The sequence below is a fragment of the Nanorana parkeri genome, unplaced genomic scaffold (assembly GCF_000935625.1).
Source record: "Nanorana parkeri isolate BGI_ZX_2015 unplaced genomic scaffold, ASM93562v1 scaffold1629, whole genome shotgun sequence".
Lineage (NCBI taxonomy): Eukaryota > Metazoa > Chordata > Amphibia > Anura > Dicroglossidae > Nanorana > Nanorana parkeri.
In genome coordinates this window covers 275,524-303,248 of record NW_017307897.1, presented here as the reverse complement: position 1 = coordinate 303,248, position 27,725 = coordinate 275,524, and the positions used below count along the sequence as shown (strand labels likewise).

At 42.1% G+C, this 27,725-nt stretch overlaps 1 protein-coding gene across 1 annotated transcript in view; it reads right to left on the bottom strand.

Moving 5' to 3' along the window:
• LOC108799089 (ecotropic viral integration site 5 protein homolog) overlaps positions 1-27,725 on the bottom strand; it is a gene marked incomplete at its 3' end in the record, with an annotated part of 111,929 nt that overhangs the window by 39,363 nt on the left and 44,841 nt on the right. Inside the window, exons 2-6 of the mRNA XM_018570913.1 lie at positions 18,829-19,058; positions 8,168-8,360; positions 5,782-6,006; positions 4,017-4,091; positions 1,479-1,604 (exon numbers count right to left, since the gene is read on the bottom strand). Coding sequence (XP_018426415.1) covers positions 1,479-1,604; positions 4,017-4,091; positions 5,782-6,006; positions 8,168-8,360; positions 18,829-18,977 — 768 coding nt within the window. The remainder of the gene's footprint in view (positions 1-1,478; positions 1,605-4,016; positions 4,092-5,781; positions 6,007-8,167; positions 8,361-18,828; positions 19,059-27,725) is intronic.

The window sequence follows — 27,725 nt, the reverse complement described above, 5'->3', positions numbered from 1 at the left end:
CACACTCCCCGCCTTAGCCTATCCCCGTTAATGTCATACATCAGCAAACCATTGATATATGTGTTTTGGAGTGATAGAAAATGTCAGCCTGAGTTTGCTTACCAAGGGCGACTGCCCCAGTGCCTGTGACCGTGTTAGATCTATACCACACTGATGTTTTATTACCTGATGTCCGATTGTATTGAACATGCGGTCTGTTGTTTTCCACTTATTTTTCAAATGTGATGCGTAAGGTCCTCAAGGCCACACAACGCTTGTTATGTTGGGCTGGCTAGCCCTCTCATGCTCTCAATACATGTAATGAGATGACTGTACTCCCCTACCCCGAATGTGTATCGCGGAAGTTGCTATATTGTTGAGACACTGTCTCCTTATGTCATTGTACCTTTTCTGTATATAATAAAGCTGATTCTTGATTTAAAAAAAATTAGGCAGTGCCACTGCTGTCATTGAGTTTAGGCAGGTACAACCTTTAACCGCTTGAAGACCAGGTGTTTAGACCCCCTTCCTGGCCAGGCCATTTTTCAGTGTTCAGTGCTGCAGTACTTTGACTGACATTTATTCCGTCACGCAACGCTGTACTGAAATTAATTTTATACCATTTTTTGGGGATAGATAGAGCTTTCTTTTGGTGGTATTTAATCACCACTGCGGGTTTTATTTTTTACTATATTCAGGAGAAATTACTGAAAAAAAAAGTTTTTTTTTACATTTCGTGTATACACGCCCAGTTACATCCAAGAAGCTCCCGGCAGGCCGAGTATACACAGCGGCTGGCCAGGAGGTAGTTGCTATCACAGAAAGCTTCCAGATCAAAGATGCAACTTGACCAATACTACACCCCAAATAAAAAGGCAATTCCATCATTAAACTACTTTGACCAGAAACTCATCACTCTTGTAAAATACACAGATGCCATCCAACTTGCTACATGTATTAAATGTTTCATCCTCTTAGAATAGAATTCCAGCCAAACAGTTAAAATACATGTGAATGGTTCTGTGAAATGTTCTACTAACCAAAATATTCACAATTCACTTCAGCCATTAGTTATTAAAACCCAGAAGAGAACATAACCACCACTGATGCAGCTCACTGGACTTTGAATGAACCCGCTAAGATCCAACTGTTTCAACACCTCCCTTTTCAGTGCCTGAAGGTATGTTAAACCGACGGCACTGTGCAATAAACAACTGGGATGTCACACAGCATAATTCAGCTCTCTTTATGATCTATGCTTCGTAGGTGGTAATACAGGATGATGTCAGGTAGCAGCATTATAATACATTAAATGTTTTAATGAATTACAGGACTTTAGTTTTTTGTTTTATATTTTGCATAGACTGTCAATGTGAAACAAAAGGTGAATGACCATTTTGGTAATTTAAGGGAGCGGCTGTCTATTGAAGACAAGATATCATACAGAATTCTAGAGGTGTGGTCTTATTGACACAAAAAAATTACTCTAGAATACCTACCTGAATCATGCATTCAAACTGATACATACAGAGACCTAATTCAGCCATGCTGGGTTTAAAGAGCTCCCGTAGTCGATAGTCTTGCATTAATTTTACAAACACACAAAAAGCTTCTTCCTCAGGCATCTGAAATATGTAAATGAGGCCAATTAAATACTAAACAGTTAAACTAAAATAAAAAATCAATTTGAACCAACATTTCGTTATGTACAAACACACAAATTTTCTAATTAAAACCTAAAACATCATAAGTACAATACCTACTAATACAATTATACATATATCAACAAGGAACTTAAACAGTCAGCAGTTGTTAAAGGAGAACTATGAGATGAGTGATGTCCACTCACCTCATAGTTCTAGCCGACCTGTGACAATGAGACTGTCACAGGTCGGCTCAGTAGATCGGGAGGTGAGCGAACACATACCAGGTTCGCTCACCTCTCGACGCTAGTTTGTGTCCTCCCGTTACCCTGAGAACTATGTGGAAAAACACTGACCCCATAGTTCTCCTTTAAGCTACACCCACACAGCTGTATATGCAGAAGTGATGTGACCGCTATGACAGGTGCTTTTACCTAATATACAGGTATGGAAAAGGGCCAGGAAAGAAAAAAAAAAAATCACAGTACATGCAAAAATAAAATTTTCTCACTTTCATTCAGATATTTAACCGTAATAGAAGGTCCTAAACTAAAAAAAGAATCTCTCCTTTTGTCCACAGAGAAAAGGAACAAATATTTCCCTTGGACAGGGGTCAGCAGTACCCACCTTGAGGAGAAAATATAAAGAAGCTTATAAATGCTGAAAAACACTACAGAATTTAAAACAAATTCTTGTAACCGATAGATCAGAGTTGGCATAGCAAAATGTTTGGCTTAGTCAGCTAGCATACATGAAGGTAATTTCCCCATATGATTTTGCCAAAAATGAGATGGAGATGGAGGAGATGGAGATGGAGGAGATGGAGATGGAGGAGATGGAGGAGATGGAGGAGATGATGATGGAGGAGATGATGGAGATGGAGATGGAGATGGGGAGAATAAAATAGTGGAAGATTACAATTTAGCAGAGAAAGAGGGGACAAGAAAGGAAAGAGAATAGAAAAGAGCTCACAAAAAACATAAGTATAGAATTAGATAAATCCTCATTAGGGTAGTCTTACTTCTCAAATACACTCATACACTGTTGCATCAGTATTGAATAGTTTAAACTATTAAAAGTCACTGGTGGAAAATGTAAGTGAACCTCTAGGATGTAACATGAAAATATGGAAGCCGCAGTCATGCATACCAATATTAGAGTAAGGTGTCAAATAATTTAAGTCCTGGCTTTACCTGCCCAGTCTACTATGATCAAAAGACATCAAAGGGCCTCAGAATTGCAGTTGATGAAGCTTTAAAACTAGAGAATATTACTAAAGATAGGGGACTTCTAACTCTCCCATACTACCAGCTTATATGATGCTCACACCATTACAAGGTCATCCCATTCATATGTGTTCCTCAGCGCCAACTTACCCCTGCAATGACCACGGGATGCCAAGTCACCCACACCCTGTTCTACCCTTATGACCCGGAGAGGGCACAGCTCCCACGCTCACTGCTCCCACTTCTGTTTTCTTTACGACAGTGGACGCATCAGCATATAAGCGTATTCCGCTTGCGCTGGGACTCTAGCCCTCTCTGTACTTATTCCCTATGCAAAACGTCGAACCCTGTTTGTTCGAATCACACCATGTGTTGAAATGTTTTATAGTCACGGTTACCGCATAACTGTGTGTGAATATGCCTCATATCCATGTGCATTATTTTATATTGTATTTTGTACAACTCGAAAAAAAACTCTTAAAGAATTTACGAGATCAGAGTGAGGTTACACCATGAAATTCTGTAGAAGGTGCCAAGGGACAGCTAAGGATCTACATGCATCTCCCTTGACACTGTTCATTAGTTTACTAAATAAACCCTTTAAAAAAATCCTGTTATCCTGTTAAAGGGTGGCTCCTTTACCGTGCAGGGTCCTCTGGAACCACCCTAGTGTGTGCTAGTAGGCAGTGTGTCCCCCAATGAAAATACAGCAAGACAAGTCACTCCCCTGTCTAGTAGATTGGACAACTACCGGAAAGGCTTCGCTGGGCAATGTAAATTTGTTTGATCATTTATGGGGAAAAAAGTTTGAGCGTTGAATAATACTTTAAGATCACCTGAATGTTCCATAGCACTAGAATACTGGACAAACATTGAACTCGTCCGTTAATATACATATATGTTTAAAAAAACAAACATCCAAAAACAGAACACCAAAACGTCACAACCATAAACATACTGAAGTAGGACAGTGAGAGGCTGATTAGCTGCCTCTGGGTCAATCCAATTTAAATATCAGTATCCTGAGCTTTAAAACATGGAGTGACTTTTAATAGACAAAGGATACTATTAGTCATTAGAAGGTCTTTAGAAGCTAAAGATTTTGGATAAAAGAGAAAACGTTCTGCCATGATTTTTTTTTTTGTGCACAGAGAGCCATGAATCTTACCTGCATAAGTAAAAGTCCCACAATAAAAGCACTTCCTTGGCAGTATCCCACTTCGCGATCCACTAAAGAATATGCCTTGATACATAAAAATAACTCGCGTTAAACTAAACATTCCCATGCAAATTAAAAAAATGTATTAACAACAGATTCTGAAGCCACAGAAACACCCCTAAAACTACACCTACCAGGGTATAGTTCTCAGATCATTATCCTACACATGCACAGCCAATTTGCGTCATATAATAGCCCTTAATGGGAATCTGTTATGTGCAAATCATGGAAGTTGCCACTGATTAAGTCCAGGTGAAAAATTTGACGGCTGCAGTCGCTGTTTGGATATTCTTACAGCTGTGGGCACCAGCTGTCAGAATACAATATCCAGGAAGGGAGAATCTACCATCTACACTGTTTAAAGGAAGCGCTTCAATTGATTTTTGTGACTGATTTTGACAGAATTTGTCTGACAGGCACATTAAGCTATAAATTAGTGTAGAGCTGGCCATACACCCTGCAAGCTGAAAACCACAAATCTCTTAGAGTATGGCTAGCTTTGAGCTCATTTATTGCTAGTTCTGATCTAAAATGTGCTCAAGTCAGACAAATCCAGTTAACTAGTGTTTTTTTCAGGATGTCAGCAATGGCAGTCCCAGTACAACTCTAGTGACTGTATCACTTCTAACTTAAAAATTATTGATTGTATTTTAGACCAAAATATAACAACGAAAAGGTGAGGTCCATTACCTGATTTTTTATTTTTATTTTTTTACAGTGAGAAAGGGTTGGAACCCCATCAGGTTTTATTGCAATCTGTGTGTCCGTTGGGCAGACAAACCTCTGTGACCCCCCCTCCATAAACAGAAAGGGATGAGAAATGAAAAATGTTATGTTTGTCACTGGTACAGAGGGTAAGCGGAAACCAATAAATGGGGACACTAGTTTCAGTATCAACTGTATAAAAGGGGATTTTCTCTTTACTTTGAAGAAGTTTCTCCTGACATCATGATGGGACTTTTGGACAGGAAGTGGAGAAATCTTCCCAACAGTGTACAGACAAAAAAATGAAAAAGGGATTCTAACCCTTTCTTTACCTGAATCTAAAAAAACTTTTGCCTAGAGGCGCACTTTAAATTTCACTTTAGTATCTGTCCTTGCATTTATCTTCCCTCCCCCTTCTTATGGAAGGCAAAGAGAAAAAGTTCTCTCAAGGCAGAGGAATCTCTTTAAGCTTCCCCAGGTAACTTAAAAGGTGGAGGAGTTAAGATAACTATAAGCTTTAGGGGCCAGGATTAAAGGGAACCTGTTGCTTTGCCCTACAAAAGGACAAGTAAAAGGTTAATTCTAAGTAGGAGATTATGTGTGCATTTAAACAACAAAAAATCAATAAAAATAAAATGTCAAAAGAAAAGAAAAAACGCCCATGTACCAGAAAACTAGCTTCATCAATATAAAGATTCCGATTTTAGAAACCATCACAGCAATATATGATGAGATAGAATAAATATTCCCATCTCTCCAAAAACAGGAAATTACAATAGCCCAATTCGGGGATTTTCAGAGGGATTTAATAATGATCTCATGTTTACAAGACCCAGTCTTGACCGCTACAGGCAGGAAGGTTTGAAAACCTGTCCTGATCGCTACTGCCCTAAGAAAATATTACATCAAGTATATAAAGATAACCACTTTCCACACAACAATCCCCTTTCCTGCTCTAAATCCTCGTAGTAGCTGTTTTGATAAGTAAAATATTCCAACTAATACCAACCTTCATGACATTGAACAGAACTTCTTGCCCCAGGCTATCTTTCTCTTTGAAGAAATCATGTTCTGGATACGTCCTTGCAATGTCCCTTCTGATGAGCTTTTCACACGGTGAGGTCATTTTCAAGAGCTCCGAATACTGCTCTTTGATTGGCATATTTTGAGCATTGCATAATAACTGCCATACAATGGCACGAAAGTGATGTGGTATTCCTTTTCTGACCAGCTCCTGGAACACAAAGACACCGATGACTACCAAACACAACTGAAACAGACAAATAGTTCACAAAAACAATCCTGAAGCGATTACGCTGCAAGATTGATTTTATTATCTAGTTTTCCTCTAATTACTTGGCTTCGGTCTCACTAAGTAGAAAGGGGAGAGGGGATACAAGTTTCTAAAAAGTTTTATTTGGAAAAAAAATATGAAGCAATTATATACCAAACCACTATACATTCCTTTAAGCAAGGAGTAGGAAGATTGGCATGTTAAACTGGGCAGGATTATCTTACATGTGATGACCAAATGTTGGGACTTTAGATATAAATCCCAGTTTACCTCTGCAGCAGAGAGAATGCTGAAAATCATTTACTGAAAAGGACGTATGCCATGAAAAGGTCAATTCCATATGCTATCTGTCCACAAGGACACCGACCCCAAACAACGGTTCAATATAGGATGTTACACTAGGCACAGGCTGACCATTTTCCACACAAAAGTTTAATTTACTCATACCCTGTTTCCCCGAAAATAAGACCTACCCTGAAATTAAGACCTAGTGCCATTTTTGGGAATTGCTAAAATATAAGACCTACCCCATAAATAAGACCTAGTTGTGAAAAATCCCATGGCCGGTGGTGTCATAAGGGGGAACTTGAAGAACTGCGGGAGAGAATCAGCGGTGCCAACGAAGCCGGCGCTAGAGGAAGCGAGGCGGCAGCGCAGGGAGTAGAGCCGCATAAGCCGATGCTTCCTCTATAGCGCCGGCTCCTGTCACAGGCGGAGTGATACCAAATGCACTCCCCCTGTGAGGAATCCATAGTGAAAGCACACTTTGCCATTTTGGATTAATTTGCATTAACTTTGGAGTGTTATACATAAAAGAAAAAAATAAGACCTACCCCGAAAATAAGACCTAGTGTGTTTTTTTGAGCCAAAAACAATATAAGACAGTGTCTTATTTTCGGGGAAACACGATAGTTACTTTGGCAGTGATCAATGTGCAGTAATAAGTTTTCCATCGCCTCTCCTGAAGAACAGTTCAGTGTAGAACTACCCCGCCAGTCACTGTGAATCGAACTATGGAAATACATTATTTCTAGAGGCCTCAGTGCTAATTAGTGACGAGCCTGGGCTTGGTGTAATCCTGGTTCTTCTGAGTTCACCCAATTCTGCTCAAAACTGACTGCCACCCCTTCCTCCCGAGCCGTTTAGTTACGGAGGCACATTCCACACCCCACAGCTATATGTCACAAATTGGTGGGGAATGCCACTGCAACTGTCAACACGGATTGGTTCCGGAGGGAATAGTGGCTGCCACAAGTATAAACCCAGTTGGCCCAAGCCTGCACTAAGCCCAGGCTCATCACCAGTGCTAATTAACCAGATCAAATAACAGTCTTACATTCTCCCGGTTACCTTATAGGAAGGTATATAAGAAGTGATGAAAGCAAACTATGCCATTTTGTTGTGGCTGGGCAGTTATGTTACTGCAAAGCACCCCTATTTAATTCCAACTGCATGCCACTGATCATGTGACCAACACACATGGTGGTCACATGGTGTTAGCAATACCATGACCTGGATAAATGAGAAAACCCTAGGGAGACACTATTACGTATGTATTTATGCTCTAATTTTAAGTTCTAGTACAGAAATTACCTTATGTTTATTCATGTGACATCAAATGGGTAGTCAGAAGGTATCCCCCTGTTGGGAAATAACTGCCAGGGTGTTGGATCTATACTATATGAGCAATAGGCATTACATAATGCAGGTAAAAGGAATCTAAATCTGCAATAGGTTGAGCCTATTGGGAAATAAGTGATGTCCCTATTTAAAATGGTGAAGCGTATTTTGGGAAATGTTGTGCAGTGACAGAATAATTCAGAGAAGATATGCAACTGATTCAGCATGCAGTCCTTGTACTGCAGGTAGAGGTTTTCAGATGTACAGAGGTCTAACCAAACATATGTACTTGTGTCCAATACAATATTGAGCAGCATGTGGGGAAACTTTAAATTGTAGAGTTAGCTGTATTGCACTTACAAAGCCCTAACCAAGTTTAGGAATAAAGACTATCAATTTACCTAAAAGAGATATATAGATCTATCAGGCAGAGAAAATGTAATATTTAATTAACATTAAGAACCCTTGGAATTGGTCACACCTTGATTTGTTTCTCTTTCTTCTTGTACACTTCCTCCCACTCATTGACAATACGTCCCCAGAGCAGCCAGGAATCCTCCTCTTGATGGTGACTGAGATTACTGGATGCCGAGGAGCTGGACACCAGGGAAGACCCGCTGTTTCTTCTCGATCCATTGACAGATCGCAGCGATTTACTGTCAATTTCTAGCAGCCTGCAAACAATAAACAACTTTAAAATGTGCCCATGGATGGATCAATGTTTTCATTGAATAAAGCAGTACAAGAGGACCCAAATCAAAAAAAATATTAGAGAGCAGCTAATGGCCTTCATTCTGGTAATTTACAAAAGATAACCAAGGTTCCCATAGCCACCAGAAGGCACAGACTGATATTCCACACCAAAGTCTGATGGCAGGCATAGCTCAGCTGACAGGTTGGGGATCAACCAGTCCAAATGGCGCTTGGACAACCAGTCCAAATCGCTATAGCTCCTCTGCAGGTACCTAGAAATAGAACTTCATGCCCATGTGACTTTTTATTTAGGTTTACTTTACCTCGGCAGCAACCAAACAATTCAGGTGAGTGCTGTCAGGGAGGATGACTTCTAGAATATGTAACATACAAGATATTATACCCAGCAATCTTTTTCCCATCAAAATGTTCACTTCATGTACCTAAATATCATACAGCTCAATTGTTCTCACAGAATCATCATACAACCAATAACCCTTGTCAATCTTGCAATGTCTCATGAGACTTGTAGTTCCACAGGAGCTGGAGGTCCGGAGTTGCCCACCCCTATATTAGATGAAATATTTACCCATTTTTAATCTACTTCAAGTGGCATTAGAAAAGCAGAACAAACTCCATCCACTTTACCTGAAAAGATTGAGAGCTGACATAAGGCGGCGATTTCTCCAATTCCTATACAACGTGAAAAGCTTTTCCCAGCAACACGACGAGCTCTTACTGTGCAATGTGCAATCATTTAACCTTGACAAACGGACAGCAGGTAGTTTTTGGGTTGGACTGCAGCATTTTGGAACTCTGAAGCTGTAATGTTGACAGATCCCAGGACTTACAAAGTAAATGCAAATAACCTTTGTACTTCAGTTGCCAACACTGAATGTCTCTCTGGACATCCACACAATCCACAAAATCTACACATAGAAACACCAGATTTTAAACATTCATATGCAACATATATGATTGAAGTAACTTAGAACTACCAGGCTAAATATTACATTTTAATTTTGTTATATACAGACCAACAAAAAAGGGGTGATATGACTATAGACAATACAACAGAAAAACGGTGCATTCCACTTTGGTACAAACAAAATGTGTTATCTTCAGCGGACCTTTACCCCCCTTCACTAAAAAAATCACATCAGCACGCAGCTCTGCGTGCTGATATAAAACCATCTTACATTGATTAGTTAAATAAACCTATTTTTCTTTTATTTACAATTATTGTTTTTCCACTTCCTGGTCCTCTTCGCATTAGTGATGTAGCCCATGTCTAGGAGAAGGTTACATCACAGTGCGTTCAGGGGCAATCTCATTTGTAATCTCACGAGATCTCAGAGAAAGGCATTTTCCCCCTGAGATGGACTAATCTGTCCTTAGTAAAAATGGTGAGAAGAATGGGGCGGAAAATAAAAATTTGGTATACAAAGAATACAAAGCCAGCAATTATCTAAAGTATGTGTTTGTCGATTGTCATTACTAAACATTTCTAAAAAGGTGCTTTGTCGTCTTTTTAAAAGATAAGGGTAAAGTTGCTCTGTTTACATCCAAGTACTAACAGCAATGCTCAGATCAGTCACAAGCCTTCACTCGAGACTAGGGATGCACCGATACCGATACAAGCATCGGTATTGGCGGCGATACCGAGTATTTGCATGAGTACTCGTGCTCGTGCAAATACTCCAATACATAAAACGAGTACCTGTGCCGCGTCCGCCATCTTCAGGGACCCGAATCCGCCGCACACAGGACCTCCCATCGCGTCTTCAATGAAGCAAGATGGCCGCGACCTCCTCTGTCATCTGCTCTATTCTGACCTCTTCTCCCGCTGATTGACAGGCTTCCTCACTAGTCAGGAGTGACTGGTGAGGAAGCCTGTCATCATCCAAATCGGCCAATCAGCGGGAGAAGAGGTCAGAATGGATCAGACGACAAGGCTGTGACACGGAGTGGCTGAAGCAGACGGAGAAGACGACACAGCAGGTTAGTACTGCCGCACCTCATGGGGTTGGGCACAAAAATTCTATTTACCGGCATATATCATTTAAAAAAAAGAAAATAACTATGTACTATGTAGACTAACTAAGGCTTGCATCCCCCCTAGTGGTGAAAATAGATGAGCACATGTCTAGACTGCAGACCAGAACACTGTGGCACAGCTATATCCAATTCTGCATACCTGGCTTTAGAGATTATAAGAAAATGTAATAATATAAAGCCAGTTATACAGAATTTGATACAGCTGTGCCACACTATACACTGTGTTCTGGACATGTGCTCATCTATTTTCCCCACTATGGGGGTACAAGCCTTAGTCAGCAATGGCATGATAAATATTCATTTAATTATTCAATGTCTTTTTTTTAAATATTATAAAATCTTATAATATTTAAAAAAAGACATTGAATAATGAAATTAATATTTATCATGCCATTGCTAACTAAGGCTTGTATCCCCATAGTGGGGAAAATAGATGATAGGAAAAAAGGGGCAAAAACCCAGAGAACCAGACCCAAAATTAATTAGCCCCTTAATTGGGTATATTATTTGATGACTCTCAAAAGAGAGAACAACCCCCAGCTGCTTAAACTAGACTCAAGAAAAAGAAGTGAGATCATCTGAGGGCGATCAGCTCAAAGTACAGCTAGTAAGGAGGGTCGGAGACTCAAAATATAATAGAAAATATTATACATTATTTAAAATCTCAATGGACATACTAAATGCACCAGTTAACACCAACACCAGTTCAACATCTAAAATTGGTTATTGCAACAACCCATTCACTCATAAAACACAGAAATGCACTCTGAGGATGAGCTGATCAGCATAATAAATGGTACCGGATTAAACTCAAAAATGTTTGAGGAATTAATTTTTGAGTTTAATCCGACCTGTCCCTATCGGTAATTGGTATCGGCGAGTACTTGAAAAAAAGTATCGGTACTCGTACTCGGCCTTAAAAAAGTGGTATCGGTGCATCCCTACTCGAGACCATTGTACACATTCCATTTGCTATGGAAGATGGGAACTTAGTGTATTTTAATGGAATATACAATTTAGGCGGTTATTATAACTTTAAAGCTGAACAATTGCCATGTGTATCCTCGTTTAAATCTGGGCAAGCTTTTTGCATTTCTTACAGATCTATGCAGTGATCCAACGTGAAACTTTGGTCTTTATTACAGGAAGTTCTCCGCACAGAGACAGTCATTGCTGCTCTCTCTTTGTGCAAGATGGCTGGTCTAGTATCTGCCCCCTCATGTAGTTTTGTAGTGGGCCTGTAGTGGATGGAGCCTGTTGTCTTATTGTATTCGGACCATACCATTATACCCAAACAGTGACTAAAGCCAATTGGCTGCAATCACCATTTGGCGGAAATTTTTTGGTCCAGCTCCTTCGACAAAAGTTGATTGAAGAATAACAGGGGGTTGCTGTGGAATTATGGCGTTAAAAAGATCGGAAGGGGGCCACACACTGCTTAAATTTTGCCAAGTCAGCAGTGCTCACCTGTAAATTGGACCAGCGTATGGATGGCCAGCTAATAGCTACAGAAATAAACACCTTACAGAAATGTTCTCCTCAATAAAAAGATAAATACCTGAAGTTTGGTTTTAAAGCCCATCCAGCCTTTTATTTTGGTTGTGTTTAGAATGGAAAATGGTTAGAACCTGCCAGGTTTTCATTGCTACCCATGTCCCCGTTGGGGAGATCTTAGAAGTGACCCACCACACACCTAAGTGGTTATTCTCACTGTCTTATTTTTGGGTGCTGTGGTAACATGCAGATGGCACCATGATCAAGTAACCAAGGAGAAGTTACCAGCACACCATGGCTTCATCTTCAAAAGAAACCCCTTTACTGACATCCTAACTTGGTATCACAATACATTACAATATTTCGGGACCTCACAGGGTTCCTTCATCAGGCAAAGTGATGATCACTTTGCCTGATGAAGGGACCCTGTGAGGTCCCGAAATATTCTAACGCATTACGATACCAAGGTTGGATGTCAATAAAGGGGTTTCTTTTGAAGATGAAGCCATTGCGTGCTGGTAACTTCTTCCTACCGTTGAGCAGATGTCACCTCTCTCCTTTAGTGGTGAACTGGCAGAAAAAGAGGTGCGAGATCACATATTGATTGCAAACTCCAGTTAAATAGAGACTTCACTGCCAGTGTCCAAGACAATACGCTGTCTAGGATGGACGCTGCCAAGCAGACTCCCTATACTGAAATATAAGTTTTGGATAGAGTGGTGTGTAGTTAAGAAGGGGTCATTATAGCTCCCCTCAACAAAACACTAAACTGCAGTCCATAGATGTGAAATCACCCACATAGGGAAGAAATAGATTTCTAGTTGAAATTAATGTTTATGCAGTAAAGTTTGTTTGTTACTGCAGGAAAATAAACCCTTTTAGGGCTATTCACACCATAGTGTTGCTGAACCACACATTATGTGCATATGCGGTTCCATTCATTTTAAATAACACCCCAATGCAACTGCATTGCAGCACATCCCAACAGCAAAGCACTACCGGTACATGGAAAAAATTATATTGCAGGTGTGTTTTCCTGTTCATGATGGTGCATTTGCAAGCCACTAAAAATAAATGGGCTGCCTTTACATATGCCCATGCGCAACTCATCTGGCAGACCTAAACAGGCCCTTAGTGGTATCCTAGAAAACAGCCAATATGCTAGTCTAGTTGGATGGATCTCTTTCTGCATCCCTATTCCAAGCAAGATCTTTGCCTTTAGTCTGGAAAGATGACAGACAACACCCATCTTTAAAACATCTTCTGCAACCTTTTGCCTCCCAGCTCAATTCTGCTGCTCACAGACTCAAATATACTGCAATAAAAAGTGTTTGTGCAGCAATTTTTATCTCATCAGTGTGTGTTCATATTTAAAAACAATTGTTTCTATGAACAGTTTGTAAATGTATAAAGGGTTGGCCAGACTTACTCATGTACAGTCTCTGCTCACTTTTGATTGCCTATTCCCATATGTCATTGCGGGCCAGACAGTGTCAGTCTGGTTGAAAATATAAACACAATCATCTTTTAAAGTGTATGTAAGCCCTAAAAATTAACTTTTTACTTGCTCCCTTTTAATCTGTTAGATATTTTTTGGACTTTAGTGCAGGTTTACTTTGTTAATCATGTTAAACATCTAGTGTTCCCCTGTGCAAGCTGCACTCTTACCTCAAACAAGCCCTGCAAAGCTCACTTCTTTACACTATAGAACACCTCTCCCCCTATATTGTGGCGATGAGAAGAGGCAGAACATTGTGTAGAGTCAGACCGGACCCTTTCAGTCCAAGGGTGACCATGCTGATCATTCATAAATACAGCACAATGAGTAAGAAATGTCAACCTATGTTTGTGCTTGGGTTTAGATAAACTTGAGGACAGTTACTAGATCCAAGGAGGATATCATCTCTGTGTCGGCAGACAAGGCACTTACCAGCCAACAGCTTTTCTTTATGGTCAGACAGAGGGCACTATTCCGATAAATTAGGAAACACTGCAGTAGTGATTATTATTCCCATAGATAACCACCACAGCAGTGTTGGCCTGAGAAGTGACAAATGTTTTAGGCCAGCAAAGCAGAGCAAACCGAGCAAGATTCACAGGGTTATTCACAAAAGGGTGAAGAGTGGAGAAGACAGAAGTGAACAATCTAGGACAACATAGCTGAACTGGAAAGCGAGTTGAATTGGAGAATTTTTCAGCTATTTTGTTTGTTCACTTCTCCTGCCTTCTCCAAACCATTCACCTTTTTGTGAATAACCCTGCAAGTGTTCTGAAACAGTGCTCAGTAGGGATGCACCGATACTGATACTAGCATCGATATCGGTGCCGATTCCAAGTATTTGGGCAAGTACTAGTACTCGCCCAAATGCTCCGATGCCTAGCACGAGTACTTCCGGTATCAGGAAGCCGGGGAGCGCGTCATTACACATCTCATGACGAGAGAGCATGGAGCAGGCCTCCTGGCCAATCAGAAAGCAGGGCGTCGCATCATTACACGGCGCCCGGCTTCCTGATTGGCCGGCCAGGCGGCTCCGGAGGAAGGCCGCGTTCCCCCTGGAGAGGCCCCGGGGGTGACAGGCGGCACATACTAAGGTAAGAGGGGACTTTCTTGTTAAATCGGGAAGCCGGGTGGCGAGTCTTTACACACTGCCTGGCTTCCCGGCTAATCAGGAAGCCAGGTGGGGAGTCATTACATGCCACCTGGCTTCCTGAATGGGACTTCCGTTACTCGATAATTGGTATCAGCGAGTACCGAAAAAAAATTATCGGTTCTCGGTACCAGAATACCGGTATCAGTTCATCCCTAGTGCTCAGGAAATTAAAAATATTACATGCTCAATTCTGAAAGAACAAAAATTTTCCTCTGGAATGCAAGAGGGCTGAGGACGTTAATGTTCACAATAATGAACCCCATCTGTACTGTGCTGGCAGATCTCATTAGTTGTAAACTAGATTTAAACACAGTCTATCCTGACAAAGTTCTAGAAGCTTTGTATATTAATATGATGAAGCTCAGTGTGTCCCTAGTCTGTCTTTCTTTCTATGGGGACAGCAAAGGTTTCCTCACATCTTCCATTTAATGTGGACCCCTTTCACTAAAAATCCCATCAGCATGTAGCTCTGTATGCCGATATAAAATTATTTTGGATTCACTATTTCTTTTCCTTACAATTACCGTTTTTCCACTTCCTGGTACTTTTGGGCATTAGAGTTGTAGCCTAGGCCTAAGAGAAGGTTGTGTGAAAGTTACATCACACTGCATTGCTGGGAACTCCCTTCTATAAAATGCAAAAGCTTGTGAGATCACAAGGAAATTTATTTTTTTTCCCCTCTGGGATGATGTGCACATGTCCTAATCACATGTGCCAGAGTTCATGGAAGTAAGTGAGATGGATTAATCTGCCCTTAATAAAGAGAGTGGGGAAGAAAAATAAAGTTATGCCAAGAATACAAAAGCCTGCAATCAGCTGTCCCTCCAGTGCTGGTGCCGGTCTCTGATCCAGCGCCGGCTCCTCTGTGCTAGCTGGCACTTCCTGTCCCACGGAGTCTGTGCGGGTGCACGCTGCTCCATAGACTTACCTTGTGTCTCTCCTCGTCTCCCAGCCGAACATCTGAACTGCGCATTCGCCACCCCAAGATCCTTTGCAGCCGCCCGAGACTCTTCAGATGTTCGGACGGGAGTGTGCAGCAAAGACACAGGTAAGTTTTAACCTGTTTGAAAAGGTTGTTTTTGCATATATCTACTTGCTAGCAGTAGATAAATGCCAAAAACACTGAGGGTTTAATAAGCCTTTAATAATTTCTAAAAGTGCCTCTGTCGTCGTTTTTAGGATAATGGTTGTCACTACATTTTGGGGTTTAATAAGGAGTTGCGCTAATATTTCGCAACATAAAAATTTTCAACTACCACCATTTTATTCTATAGGGTCTTGGCATTCAGAAAATATATTATGTTGGGTGGTTTTACGTCATTTTCAGGCCTAAAATGTGGAATATAACATGGGTGCAAAAAATGAAAAGGGCCTCAGTCATGAAGGGGTTAAGACATGAAAAGGTCCTTTTTTTTTTAACTCAAATTAAAATGTGTTGTTTTTGCATATGCCCTGCTTATTTATGTGATTTTTCTAAAACTGGTTGCACATTAGATAAATAACGGCCAAAACCAAAACTTCCTAGTTATCCAGTATATTTCCTATAACTCATCAGTAAGCAATAACTGCCATCACATGATATAAACAAACTGTTATTCACTGTAAAGCCTCAAATAATGACAGGAAATGGAAAATGGATTCAAAGTAATATTACACCTCAGACACAAAGGGAACAGAAATCACCAGGATTTCTTTGATGCCAAAACACTGAACATCATTTTAAAAATACATAAATAAGCACAGGGATAAAACCTCAAGTAAGCTGAACTCATTCTGTCAACATGTAATTACAATTTCAAAACAGGTTTCACAGAAGCTCTTGCTCTAGAAGCTTTAATACTTCACATTGGTAAGAACATAATCACAATGGCTACATACCACGTTCTTTCCATTGTGCTTGTGCCAATGGGTCTGAAAACGACTGCCCTTTATGGGTTTAACCAGACATCAAAGGAATAAAAATTAGGATAATAAAAACAACAGGAGGACAAAAAAGAAAATGAAATTCCACTACGTGCTGGGATGAGGATTTTCTTGTAACGTCCTCTATGCAGGAGCAAAACGCCATAGAGGACAATTTTTCATCTGACCTGATGAAAGGACAATTTTTCATCAGACCCGATGAAATGCAAAGACAAGATACAGGTGATAAAACCTTAAATGAGAGCAGGCGTGTGGCACCGTAGAGGTCTCATGCTGGCTCAATATCTCAAGAACTGAGTGATCCCAAACCGACTATCACTTCGCTTACGGTCTTCTCGTGCAGAGAGTAATCACGGTCAGTCACCACTTGACGCAGGGATTCCCCCCCCCCCTCCCTGTTCCTTCAGCCCTCATTAGAGAGACAGAAAGTGGAGGGGGCGGGCACAGCTGGTTCTGGCTCTAGAGAGCCAGAATCAGCTATCAGGCAGCGGGGTGGATCTCGACAATACTGTCAAGATCCTTCCCAGCTACAGCGTGGCTCTGTACTGTCAGCATACAGTGGGCAGTAACCCTCTAGATACCATCTTTGGGTTACAGTATCACATTAGCCAATGTACTTTGACCCAAAAAAGGACTAAAGCCCCCCGAAGAAAAAAAAATTTCACTTTAGTTCTCTTTTAACAACACTCAAAGGTTTAAATTGATCGCAGTTTGCTGCGCCGATCACATGTTCTAGTTATAAACAGATGTTACAGCACTTGCACTGGCCATCACTCTGAACAATCATTCACACTGACAACATCTTTCACTAAATTATAAAATACAAAAAAAAAAAAAATGATAAATTAAAAAAAGTTAAACCACCATCAAAATATTTATAGCTGTATTATCAGCTAGGGAAATTTCCTTCACTTCCTGTCCTAGAGATGCAACAGAAAACGAGTGGAAAGGTCTCCAAACTAAAATGGAATTCCCATCTTAAACAGTTCTAACAGGAGTGGGAACACCATTGGAGGATTTCTCCCGAACACTCCCTTTAGTTTCTGTCTCTAAAGCAGAGGCCACAAGGACAAATAGAGGGGGGAATCTTCATAGTAGGGATATACAGTAATACAAACTTGCCAAGATTTAACCCTACACTTTAGTGCTGGTCTACCAATAATGAGTCGCTATCACAACGGAAAATCAATTTGTTTGATATCTGCCATTTTATTAGTTGGCTGTTTGTACACAAAAAAGTGACTGCTGTACAAGTCCTTTTAACTACCGGTAGATGAAAAATCGTCCTATAACCCATTCATTCAATGTATAGCTTTTAAACTGTAAGCCCTTGATACATGTGTGGCCAGCTTTCATTTTGTTTAGATTAGAGCAGCCCTTCTCAACAAGAGTGCTGTACCACACTGGAGTGCCTTCTGGCTTCCTCAGGGGCACCTCGAAATGTTGTGCTGTTAGGATTCTGATATGAAGTGGGGAATGAGGACTGATGTGAAGGGAGCTTCTGACGTGAAGGAGGAACTTGGATGTGAAAAGGAGGGCCTCCGATATGAAAGGGGTACCCTAATGTAAAGGGAGGACTCTGATGTGAAGGTGATCCTGCTGTAAAAGGGTATTCTGATTTCAAGGGGGAACCGTGGTTTTGTGTGGGGTACCTCCTAAAATCTATTACATTTTAGACTGGGGTGTCTCGAGATTGTGCAATTACTAAACAAAGGTTGAGAAACACTATAACTATTCCTTTTGATTGTGCCTTATAAAACAAAATTTCTTGTCAAAATCAAATAGTTAAAGTGTATTTAATCCCAACATTAAAAAACTTAGCTTATTGCTCCCCTTTGGGAAAACATTTTTTATATCGGTTTATAAAGTGAAAGAAAACCTTCTGACCCTGCCAGAAACCCAGCGCCTTCTCAGGTCTGATCTCAAGCAGCCTTATTTTCCTGACCAGATTACTTCTATGAACTACAATATAGAGGCGAGGAGTAGGATGGTGTCCTGTAGTCCTAACATATTACCAGTCCAAGGGTGCCAACGCTGTTTCTCCACAGATGTAGTACTTTGAGCAAGCATCGTCACCCATTGACAGAAAATAAAAAACATCTTAAAAAAAGAAAACCAATGCCGCCACCACAACCAAAAACTGGAATATATCACAATTTTTTTCAAAGATTTAGATAAGCTGTAAAACTATAGTGGGCCATTGTCCAGCCCCTTTAACCAGCAAACTATGATCACATATTGATCCACTTTGTGTATTTACAGCTAATCATTTAAATGGAAACCATGCAGAAAAACAGCAATTGATTTTACTGAAGCTGCTTACCGGTTTTGCTCCTCTAATTTGGCCAGCAATTCAAGCTCATCTGGACTCAACTGTACCGGGGAAGACGGCGAAAGTGCTGGAGTAGATAAAGTGGTCGAGGACGATGTAGTGTGTAACGAGGCTGATGGACTCGCCACCTGACTTGCCATTTGACTGACAGTTTGTGACACGGTGTTCTTTACCCATGAGAGAGTAGAACTCAATTTATCTGCAACCTTGTCTGTCGCCACCTGAAAAGCCAAGGGAGGGAAAAACAGAAGTGTTTCAGTTTTGTTTCTACATCAGTTTACGCTTCATTAGTTACTGAACAAATCTACTACGCAAATTTTACAATAAAAAAAAAAACAAACAACCTGCCACGTGAACAATAAGTCAAGAACAGTCTAATATATCTAAATCCCACCGCATTTGAGGAGTAGGACAGGTGGTTCACGCATGCAAAAACACCTTTGAAAAATAAACGTTTACATATGTCATTAGGGGATGGAACATGAATAGGAAATTACAAACAATAAAACACTTGAAGGTGTCAATGTTAACTCAGTACACAACCCCAAATTGGAATTCCAAGTCAGTTTTATCAGGAACAATGTGGTGCACTGATCTCTGAACCACAATGATATTGGGAACATGTGAAAGCTCCATCTCGAAACTCAATTAGGACTTATGCCGAGTGCAACTGAGTTTTGTTTTCTACTCTGTTAGGCCTCATTCACACTGGAATCAGCCGGCACGTACAGCTCCGTGCTGCGTGGAGGGCTGTATCGAGTTGTTAACGGGAAGGACGGGTGCTGGGTGTGATTCGTACGCAGCCCCCGTCCTTCTCTATGGGACTACGCGGTCGAAAGCCCACCTACAATGCAGGTCCGTAGGGGTGCGTGTTTCCTGGCTCGGACGCAGACAAGATCCATCCTGTTAGCATACGAGTGCGCTCACCCGCATCTGCACGGACGTGCAGGGCGGGTGAGCGTGCGGGTGCGTAGTCCCTTAGAGATGGACGGGGGCTGCGTACTAAAATCACACGCAGCAACTGTCCTTCCCGGTAGCTGCTCGATACGGCCCTGCACGCAGCACGGAGCTGTGCGCGTCGGCCAATTGCAGTGTGAATGATGCCTTAAAGTTATACACTTTGGGGAGCATTTATTCATTTAGTTGCATCATCAGTGTCTTTTAAACTGTCACATCACTGGATTTCTAATGCATATAGTGACAGATGTATTATCCTAGTTTATGTTTCATTCCTAAATGAAACATAAATTGTCTCTATATTGATGCAAACTTGGGGAAAACCTCCTGGAGGACAGAAGTGCTTAGCTGACTTAGATATGAAGCTGTTTTGCACTACTTTATGGCCCCTTTAACATGAGCGGTTTGATCTGGTCCGCCTGTCAGTTTTTCAGCCAGACCCGATCAGAAGCTCTATGGAAGTCTATGGGCAGCCAGGTTTAAATGGACAAGCGTCTCCGGCTCGGTCCAGTAAAACAGATTAATGATCCGTTTTGAGGGACCGGAGGTAATCTGCTATAAATGGACACGTGCCTGTTTACATCAGATTCCCCATAGACTTCCATGGGGTCCAGCACAAACAGTTTTTTCCACCATTGCAAGATGATATACAGCGGTGACATCTAATCTGTGCCACTCTGATCAGGAGAGGATCTGTTGACTGATCCTCTCCTGATCAGCTTGTGTGAAAGGGGCCTAAGTGCTCAGGAGCACTTCTAGACTGTGCAAACGTTTGAGGTCTTTTAACATTGCAATTGCTGGATGCAATTACAGGCAGTCCCCGGGTTACGAACAAGATAGTGGCTGTAGGTTGGTTCTCAAGTTGAATTTGTATGCAAGTTGGAACTGGTACATTTTTTAAGTGCAACTCCAGCCAAGCATTTATTTTCCGTTTTGGATAGCATAGGGAAGGGTTAGCCCCCTGAAACATTTGTTTTGCTGTGTGTGTCCCTGTTCAGAAGATTTCACCTCACTTTCTGTCCCTATGACAATTGGATTTTGAAAATGTTGGGTTTGTCGTGGAAACAAGGATTGCTGATAAAGCTTCAGTGAAGACACCTTTTTCCCATGATCACTCTTACAGGAGTGAATTTCCCTGCCTAGGAGTAAATTTCCTCTCACATCCTGTTGTCTCAAGGACAGGAAGTGAGATTAAATCGTTCGAATAAGAATACAGACAGCAGTAAAAACCCACAGTGAACAGGGAAAAAAAAAAGGAGGTGGGCACCCCTCGTCTGCACTTCTAACAAGAGCCAACTTCCTGTAATGTACGTACAGTACTACAAACCAGACCCAAAAAGGCGCGCACTCCACGTCGGCATGAGTGAGGTAGCATTACAACTACGGAAATGCTGCGCGGTACACTTTGGCTGCAGCCTGGTACCCCCTGCTATACAGTAATGGCCTCTGTAAGTAGGAGTCGGATGTAAGTCGGATGTTTGGAACTGTACTGCACAGCTGAGAAATTACGCAAGCGCTTCAAAAAATATGCATAACAGCAATAAAACTTTGCATTTAGTTAGCGTGAGATTTTGGTGTTTATGAACATGTTTGCAACAAAAGTTTTAGTCACAAATTCTCCCCATTGTATTTAATTTTAAGTGACACTTAACTCAGCCGTTACAACCTACAAATAGATTAAAATACCTTAACCATTAACAAAAAATGTTCTTCTTTGTGTATCACTCAGCTGACACTGTCCTTCCTTCTGCAGGGTAGCTACTTTTGTTCCCCGTGTGTGTTGTAACGTAGCCACCGCTCCAAGTTCTCTCCTGTGATGGACTACAATCTCCTGTTTTGTTTACTAATTTGTATTGAAGCTATAGTCCATCAGAGGAGTGATCTTGGAGAGGTGGCTACTTTACAACACACACAGCGACCATGGGGAACAAAAGTAGCCATCCTGCAGAAGGAAGGACAGTGTCGGTAAGAATTCAGAGATGATTTGAGGATCTACAGCTGAGTGTTACACAAATAAGATAATTTTTTTTGTTAAAAGGGAGGAGAACTATGGGGTTAAGGCTTTTCCCCATAGTTCTCCTTAGGGTAACTGGAGGACACAAACTAGCGTCCTCCCGTTACCCTAAGCTCAGTATACCGCGAGCTGTAGCTCGCGGTATACTGAGACCCCGCAGCTGAAGTGGATCCCGACAATTATGTCGGGATCTGCTCAGCTGCGTAAGTGGCAGAGGCAGAGCCAGCTGTACCCGCCCCCTCCCCTGTCTGTTCCGCCAGTCAGCGCTGGCAGATCGGAGTGGGGAGAGGGAAATCCAGCCCCTCACCTGTTAAGGCAGAGAGCCGTGACAAGATCGAGAGGTGAGCGAACGCCGGTATGTGTTCGCTTACCTCCCGATCTGAGCCGACCTGCGACAGTCTCATTGTCACAGGTCGGCTAGAACTATGAGGTGAGTGGAAAGCACTCACCTCATAGTTCTCGTTTAAACAGTTAGGGTACTTGAATACATTTTTAAGATTCAACTCCTTAGTGTCACTTTAATGTTGCAAATGCTGGACGCAATTACTGTGCAGTTGAGAAACTATGCAAAATGTCACAAAACATATGCAGAGAGTTGCAAGCATTAATATGCCACAAGAACAGTAAAAAAAAAAAAAAATATCCCACCTAAAAATGAAATGTTATATTGAGCTGAAAGGTCAATTGCTATAGTGCAATACCCACAGCAGAATGCCAGGGTTCCAGCACAATAGAAAATGAAATGAAATGAAAGAAGAAGAGGGAACCTGGGATGTCTTCAACTGAACTGCCTTCACAAACTGCAAAGAACTAATAAAACAGAAGAAACGTTCTCAGCTCGGTTTCATGCATCATTCATCTGTTTATTTCTAGTTCCTTTATATTTCGTTTGCTTTAGAGAAGCGTGTAAAACAGCTCCGCTTGATGACGCGGTATCTAGGCATTGTTAGGAAACTTGTGCTGAGTGAACTATACAGGCATCTGCTGGTGCCGTGCCCAAAAGGCTAGTCAGCCAGCTGTCCCTGGGTTCAGTCATTTCTAAATCACTGACCCAGAAAAAAAACATGCAAGTTGAGGTGTCAGAAGACAGAACTCCAAATCTGCATACTTGTTCCTGTTCGGTGACAAAGTACTGAAGAAAGGAGGATCAGCATGACGGCCAGGCATCTAGCAATGGCACACACCAAATTTCTCTCTGCAAGGATCATTGAAAGCAACTCCATTGGGGATAATAAAGAGGGCCGCATTAACCTGCCAGGGTGCAATAAAGAGGGCCGCATTAACCTGCCAGGGTGCAATAAAGAGGGCCGCATTAACCTGCCAGGGTGCAATAAAGAGGGCCGCATTAACCTGCCAGGGTGCAATAAAGAGGGCCGCATTAACCTGCCAGGGTGCAATAAAGAGGGCCGCATTAACCTGCCAGGGTGCAATAAAGAGGGCCGCATTAACCTGCCAGGGTGCAATAAAGAGGGCCGCATTAACCTGCCAGGGTGCAATAAAGAGGGCCGCATTAACCTGCCAGGGTGCAATAAAGAGGGCCGCATTAACCTGCCAGGGTGCAATAAAGAGGGCCGCATTAACCTGCCAGGGTGCAATAAAGAGGGCCGCATTAACCTGCCAGGGTGCAATAAAGAGGGCAGCATTAACCTGCCAGGGTGCAATAAAGAGCACTGCACTACCTTGTTAAAGAAGCCGGTTTACATTTACTTGTCAGACTGTTTACTAAAACTTTCCAGCGCGGATATACACAGAAGAAATTCATTCACTCCTTTAAGTCCAATGAATTAAAGGTTTAGCACACCCCACACATCCACCTTGACGTAATTCACTGGTAATGTGTTCACTACTATTCGACTCCTCTGGCATGGCAAAAAGCGTGTCCTAGCACTGGCTGATCTGCTTCCACATGCTGACCCCTTGTCACTGCAAAATACAGTAGCGACTTAACGATCGTTGCAACACACCAAAGCAGCCAGCAAGAGACACAACCTAAAGTGTGAGATGGATCTGCAAACCAGCCTCCGGACTGGTAAGAATAGACCAGGGGTAGTCAAACTTTGGCCCTCCAGTTATGGCAAAACCACAATTATCATACATCTGCCTCTGGTAGTCATGCTTGCGGCGGCCAGAGTCTTGCAATGTCTCATGGGACTTGTAGTTCCACAACAGCTGGACGGCCAAAGTTTGGATACCCCTGGTACAAATCAGCTTCTTTCACAGGGTAGTGCTGACCTAATCTTTTTCGACTCCCCCGACAGGGCCACTCTAATCCATACTCTGCTTCTACCGGGCTTTTGCTGTCTCAGGGAAAATAGCTCAATAAACATGAGCAGGATTAGAATTTCATTGGCATCTGAAACTGCAGCAAGACATTGTCATAGCACAAGCCCTGTGTGTTTTCTTCCACGTGCACAGAATGTAAATACATGATGCAGAAGGGCTCAAAATAGCAGCTTTGGTTTCTGCTGTGCATTTGCATCTCCAGTATCATTGATACATACAGTAGCTCTGGCTCGTTCACACCAGATGCAGTGAGTTCCGCCACAATTCTGGCCAGAACGCACTGCCTCGCATTGCGTCCGGCTCACTAGTGCCTTCAGCATTTTGATTCACCGGACCGCAGGCATAATGTGCCTTGCGATCACGTGCGGCCGATCCCCTTGCAGTCGGAGGGCGTGGCTACGGTGTCATTCACTTCAATGGACCACCACGCCCCCTCCTGCCCTACACAAAAGTGAGCCGGCCGCAATGTGAGGCAGTGCGTTCTGGCCAGAATCGGGCCGGAACGCACTGCATCTGGTGTGAATGAGGCCTTAACCTACTCCAGGAAAACCAAACATTGAATCTGGTAACAAAGTGCAAACTCTTTACATTTCAGCTATGTTCACACCAAGTCTGGACCAGATTTGGAGCAGTGCATTTTTGCTGTGTTAAAGTGCTGGGGTTTTTTAGTTTAAAATGGCCTTTTAGGTACAGTCTAGGGAGTTTTTAATGCGTTTCCATGCATTCCAGAGCAGATGAAAGGAGACCACTAATAATTTACTAATTTGTACAGAAATTGTAGTCCATCACAGGAGAGAGCTTGGAGCGGTGGCTACTTTACAACACACACAGGCACCATGGGGAACAAAAGTAGTCACCCTCCAGAAGGAAGAACAGTGTCGGCATGAATTCAGAGATGATTTGAGGATCTACAGCCGAGTCATACACAAATAAAGTCCCCACCCATACATACACACATGCAAACAAATATGCATCAGATGTGGCAGCGCATGAAAACGACACTTGCGCTACACATGTAACATATCACCGCGAACATCGGAGTGAGTGCAATCATTTTAGGGCCATCAATTACTGATAACACTAAACTGATGAGTGGTAAAAGCTTTTAAAGTGTCGCCTATGGTCAATTTTGGGTATGACAGTTTATTGCGGTTTCGCGGGTGCTGGAAACGTTTTGTTTTTTTTTCCCCAAAAAATTTTCAGTCATTTTTACTTTTTAGCAAAATCTAAAAACCCCAGCGGTGATTAAATAACACCAAAACAAAGCTATCTGTCCCCCCAAAAAATGGTATAAAATGTATTTCGGTACAACGTTGCATGACGGAATATATGTCAGTCATAGTACTGCAGCGCTGAATACTGAAAAATGGCCTAGCCAGGAAAGGGGTGTAAACACCTGGTCAGCAAGTGGTTAAGGCACCTTGGGCTACCAGGCTCCTGGGATTTGTCCAGCCCTGTCCTAGACTGTGGCTCTGCATAATGGAACGTATGATGTCGGAAACACCTTGCAGCACTACTTAATAATCGGCTAACTAATCGATTTTGAAAATAATCGTTAGCTGCAGCTCTACACTTTACATCAAACCATGCTGGGTGCCCTGCTAAAGAGGTCAAAGAAAGTACTCCATACATGCACATAAGAGCACGGTAGCCAAACATTTTGCTGCTGTGTCCCTGTCAGGCCTGGTTCACATCTGCACGTTCCCAGGACGCGCGTTCATGAACGTTTGCCGCGCAGCTCCTGCACCGTTTTGTGTCATGCGCAGGACGAAATTTTTCTGGCGTGTTTGTGCGCATTTGCACACGTGGAAACCCGTGTGATTTGCTGGCTGCTTTGGGGTGCCATTAGAGAAGAGAAGAGGGACTTCAGCCAATGAGCTGCCATCACTGTTGAGGTATTCTGATAATGGCATGCCTGCCGCTCCTAGAATACAAAGGACACAGCGGGAGATTCGTCAATCCGTCTTGTATAGTTAATATTTTCAAACAGGAAAAAAAATTAAATAAGAGCATGGGCAGATTTAGAACGTGCACACCACAGATTGATCAAAACTATGGAGGGGTCAAAGCGAGGACAAGGAGGTTCTGCTAAATGATAATGTCTCATTTGAGGATCCCGGATATAAAAGTCAATGACCAGAACGGAGCACCAATTGCTACAGGAGGAGGCTGTGGTTCTATTAACTCTTCCTACAGTAAGAGAAAATGGTTTAACATAAATAAAATCCAATTTTCCATTTATTCAGCAAAGCCAAGAAGTCAAATAAAAGCAGCCGTTTTATGCTGTTATGTGAATGGAAACCAGGTCAGGTTTCCAGTCTGAAGTGAGCGGATGAAATTGAAAGGGAATAGAAACATCCAGAGGCCGAATTGTAGCTGAAAAACACGCGGCAGCCTTCAGGCATGGCGTTCTTAACCTCCCTGGCGGTATGATGTCAGGAATTTTGTACCAAAAGCGGTACAATTTTTTGCATGGAAATGTGGTGTTATGTATTGTTAATCTCCCGATCTACTGAGCCGACCTGTGACAGTCTTATTGTCACAGGTCGGCTAGAACTATGAGGTGAGTGAAAAGCACTCACCTCATAGTTCCCCTTTAAAGAATAGTTCTAGGTGACAAGTGAAAGCCATCAAGTTGGCTACCAATGCCATCCAGCATGCACTGCAACTGTGCTAAAATCAGAAAGTAACTTAACATTGCTTTAAAGGGTATTTATGGTCAAGAACTAAAAATAAATAGATATCTCTATATTAAATTTCCATACATTCTATCCCACCTCTTAACACCCATATCGATCTACAGGTCCGTAAATTTACTTTATTGAAGATACCCAAAGGATGTACTTCCTCAATGCCTGACACAATTTCACTCAGTCCTGTGAATATGCACCTTTGTGTGTGACCACATTAAGCCTGCTCTCTGAACAACGTAACATCATCATCATTGCCCGCTGGAAGCAATGTATGATGGGATATGTAGTATTGAGAAATCGAGATCACACCTCATCAAGCAGCAGGGGGGAAAAAAAAGAGACGCAAAGCACACTGGGAATCCAGGAAGTTGGTTAAAGTGATGGGCAGACGGAAGGCAGCACTCACTACATAAGAGGGAATTTTTCGAGTAAACTTTGATTGCATTTTATAAAAAAACAACTCTAGTATGTATTCCTATTACATTGCTGATGTTATTACAGGACAGTGTATGCTGGGACTTCACAACACCTTTAATTGGAGGTCTCTGACTAGCCAGGATCCAGACAGCATCTGGAAGCTTGTGCTGCATAACTTCTGATTTCCTGTATACCTATAAAGGCCTTGACTGCAGAGGAGCATGTCTTTTTAATGACTATTTCAGGCACGACACTATTTAAAAAGAGAACTATGGCCCAACCTTTTTTGGTCATAGGTCTTTTTAGGGTCACAGGACGACATTTACCATGTCCTCCTGTGACCCAAAACTCAGTATATATATGGCGGGCCATTTGCCTTCTACATGCCGACATTGCAGAGCTGTGGCCCACGAAAGATCCCGGCAGATCCTCACCAACTGATTGACAAGCTGTCTTGGCCTCTCTAGATCCGGAGCCCGCTATGCCTGCCCCTCCCCTGTCCATCCCACCAGCCAATGATGAAG